Source organism: Gossypium hirsutum, chromosome A09, assembly GCF_007990345.1.
Source record: "Gossypium hirsutum isolate 1008001.06 chromosome A09, Gossypium_hirsutum_v2.1, whole genome shotgun sequence".
In the NCBI taxonomy this organism is placed as follows: Eukaryota; Viridiplantae; Streptophyta; class Magnoliopsida; order Malvales; family Malvaceae; genus Gossypium; species Gossypium hirsutum.
In genome coordinates this window covers 62159896-62163147 of record NC_053432.1, presented here as the reverse complement: position 1 = coordinate 62163147, position 3252 = coordinate 62159896, and the positions used below count along the sequence as shown (strand labels likewise).

The 3252-nt window shown below is 30.4% G+C and overlaps 1 protein-coding gene across 1 annotated transcript; it reads left to right on the top strand.

The window, feature by feature from the left end:
• Positions 1-1401: 1401 nt before the first annotated feature.
• Positions 1402-2269, top strand: LOC107890039 (uncharacterized). The gene is made up of 3 exons (XM_016814556.1): positions 1402-1566; positions 1683-1781; positions 2114-2269. The coding sequence occupies exons 1-3, from the start codon at positions 1402-1404 to the stop codon at positions 2267-2269; spliced, it is 420 nt and encodes a 139-aa protein (XP_016670045.1).
• Positions 2270-3252: the final 983 nt, after the last annotated feature.

Genomic DNA, 3252 nt, shown 5'->3' with positions numbered 1-3252 from the left:
GCGCCGGCCACCGTGGAAAAGGTAAATTTTTTTTAACAATATATGTATATATAAAGAAAGAAAAAAACAACAAAAAAAAAAGAAAAAAGATTCGAAAGAAGAGGAAAAAAGAAAAAAATGCAACCTTTTTATTGATGTTTCTTTTGTGTTCAAAATTTGAAGGGATTTTTGTGTTTGTCTCCTTTTTTAATCTTTGTAAAATCCCCCCCTTTTTTACATGATTTTTGAATGGCTTTTTATAGCCATCTTTTACATGATTTTCTATTATTTCTTTTTCTATTTTGTAGGTGGTGGTGGTAGACAATGGATATCAAAAATGGGAGGAAAAATGGGGCAAGTGGGAAAGTGGCTAGGTGGCTAGGGTTTCTTAGTTTTTTTTTTTGGTTAGGTTTTTCTTTTTTCTTTTTTTTTATTAGGTTTTTTTTGGGGCGGGCTTAATGGACTTTTGAATTGGGTTTAATATTTAGGTTTTGTAATGGGTTTGGATAGATGTAAATGGGTAATGGGTTAAGGGTTTTAGTGGGTTTAGAGGGTTGGTTGGGTTTTGATAAAATCGGGCCCGGACAATTTGGGCTTCTACAAAAGTTTCAGCAAATTTTCTTTCAAATTAAACTCTTAATAAACTTTAAAGGCACTAAATGCTACGTAAAACGTGTCTTAATTGAAAACCATAAAACTTAAGGTCCAGATGCATTTTTTCCTATATAAGAAAACTTGCTGCATTCATTGCTACGGATTTCAATATCAATAGATAGCTTAATGTAGCATTAATGGAGATGAAAGTTACAGCAAATTTTCTTTCAAATTAAACTCTTAATAAGCTTTAAAGACACTAAATGCTACGTAAAACCTGTCTTAATTGAAAACCATAAAACTTAAGGTCCAGATGGAATTTTTGAGCGAACATCAAGTTTTTGCATGAATTTTCCGTTCAAGTTTCTCATTCAATAACCATTTCCATTTATATTTCTTTTTCCCCAAAAGATGGTCAACGCATAAGGCTATTTAATCTTTAATATATATATTTTTTATCAATTTGATTTTTATTTTTTGAATTAAATTTGGTTATTAATTTTTTAAAAGGAGTTAAATTTATCTATAAATCTTTCAAAAAATATCAAATTGTTCTTGTTTTAATGGAAATACCAACAAAAATGCTAATTTTTTGAATTTTTAATTTTTTTAATTTTTGAATATTTGTATAGTTTTTAAATTTTTTGTTGATGTGACATATAAAATAAAAATAATTTAATTCTTTTTAAAAGATTAAAAGTTAAATTTAACTAAAAAACATAATAAAAACTAAATTAAAAAAATTACTATTGAAGGCTAAATTCAACCATATATATATACACATAGCATTACGATGGAAGCAAAAGAAAAATAAAGGAATCGCAGAATATGGAAGGTGGTGATTCCTTGAAGAAATCCCTTGCATTGCTTCATGGTGTTATTAATGCTAAAATAGGCCATGGATTGGAAACTAGGGTCCTCCAAGGACTGCATGTCACCCATGCCGAAAAGGGTTTTATGCGATTTGATTTTCTCATCCCAAACGCTGTTTCGGTATGAAAATCTTAATTCGAATTATGATTCTGGGTTTTCTTTCTTCATTAATTTTATCATAATGGAGTTCATTATGCAACAATCTTTGATTTTTTTTTTGTGATTTTTATTTATAGGATGTTGATGGGAATTGGAGTGTTGGAGCTTTAGCATCGTTGGTCGACATCATTGGATTTGTTACTATTTATTCCTTTGCCAACCGTGTCACTACTACGGTTGATCTCAATGTTTCATATTATTCAACAGCTACGATTCAAGTTAAGAGTTTCTTGTTTGCTTGTGGGGGTGTTTCTTTTGGGGGTAAATATATATATTGGTATCTAAACTTTCTTTTTAGTGGAAATTGGTACCTAAGTTTTTTTTGTCCAACTAAGTATCTAAACTTGGCATTCTGGTTCAAGTTTGAGACCAAGTTCAAGTACCTAATTGGACCCAAAAAATCTTTGAAGTGAAGTTTAAGTACCAAAATGTATATTTACCCTTTTTTTTCCTTTTAGTAAAATCAAAGCTGTTTGATTGAAAGTAATAGATCATTTGATTGTTTTAGGAACATGTGGAGATAGAATCAAAGGTTAGTGCAAAAAGAGGAAAGCTCATGCATGTGGCGGTTGAAGTTAGAAGGAAAGGAAATGGTGAAGTAATTGCGGTAGGAAAACTATGGATGGCTGTAAATAAACTCACGCCTCAAGTGAGTAATCTTTAACAACTTAAATAAACCATGCTAATTAAGATGTGTTAAATATGGTTATTTTCGAAACCATTTTTTTTAAAACGGGGATCGACTTTATATTTTGAAAATGATAAACGAAAATTAGGAGTTGCCACCAATCTTTTTTGTTTAGGTGTGATCGGATCACCAAGAAGTTTGGTCATTTTAATAAAACATTTTAGTCTACTAAAATGACATTTTTGGTCTACGAAACTTGAGAGAATGGGTTCGGGATTCAGTTACGTACGAGGAAGGGTTAGCACCCTCGTCACGCCCAAAATTAGTACCTAATCGATTAATTAACGTCTTAATGTCAAAAGTTGAAAAGATTTTAAAATAAACTTTAAAATACGATCCCTTTTTATGAATGTTTGGATAACTCGAAGTGGATATTAAGATTCTTTTGTTTCAAGGAAATAAAATATCACATCCAGCACGTAGGACACGACATTTCAAACCTTCGATGCCAAAATTATCTCATGATTTCTAAAACTCATGCATTGAAATTTTAAAAAGGATATTTGGTTATTCGGTCAAACGATAAATCGAAACCCAACACGTAGGGCACGATTTCTCGAAATTTTCAAACACGAAATATTGCCTTATTTGCAAAAAATCTTATCTCGAGGTAATAAGATGTCATATCCAGTAAGTTAGGGCACAACGCCTCAAATCTCAGAGAGTAAGCATTTTATTTAAAACTCGTATTGTGATTTAAAAGAATATGTCGTTATTTAGGTTAAACGGGAAAAATTGAAACCCAGTAAGTTGCACGATCTCTCGAATTTCCCAAACACGGAATATTACCTTTATTAGAGAATTTTCTTTTTATGAAATAATAGCAAATATGAAATTTAAAATGATGTGTATTTGATTTGGAGTATAATAAAATCACTAATTATGTATGAGTATGTTGAAACATAATTTACGATGTGATTTGAGCGAAATAAAATATATAATATGTAACAATACTACGT

Bases quoted from the DNA above. Each gene is read 5' to 3' on its own strand.
- LOC107890039 (XM_016814556.1), top strand. From the start codon at position 1,402: ATGGAAGGTGGTGATTCCTTGAAGAAATCCCTTGCATTGCTTCATGGT. The intron at 1,567-1,682 runs GTATGAAAATCT...TTTTATTTATAG, and splicing joins TCATCCCAAACGCTGTTTCG to GATGTTGATGGGAATTGGAG. The intron at 1,782-2,113 runs GTTGATCTCAAT...TGATTGTTTTAG, and splicing joins CCAACCGTGTCACTACTACG to GAACATGTGGAGATAGAATC.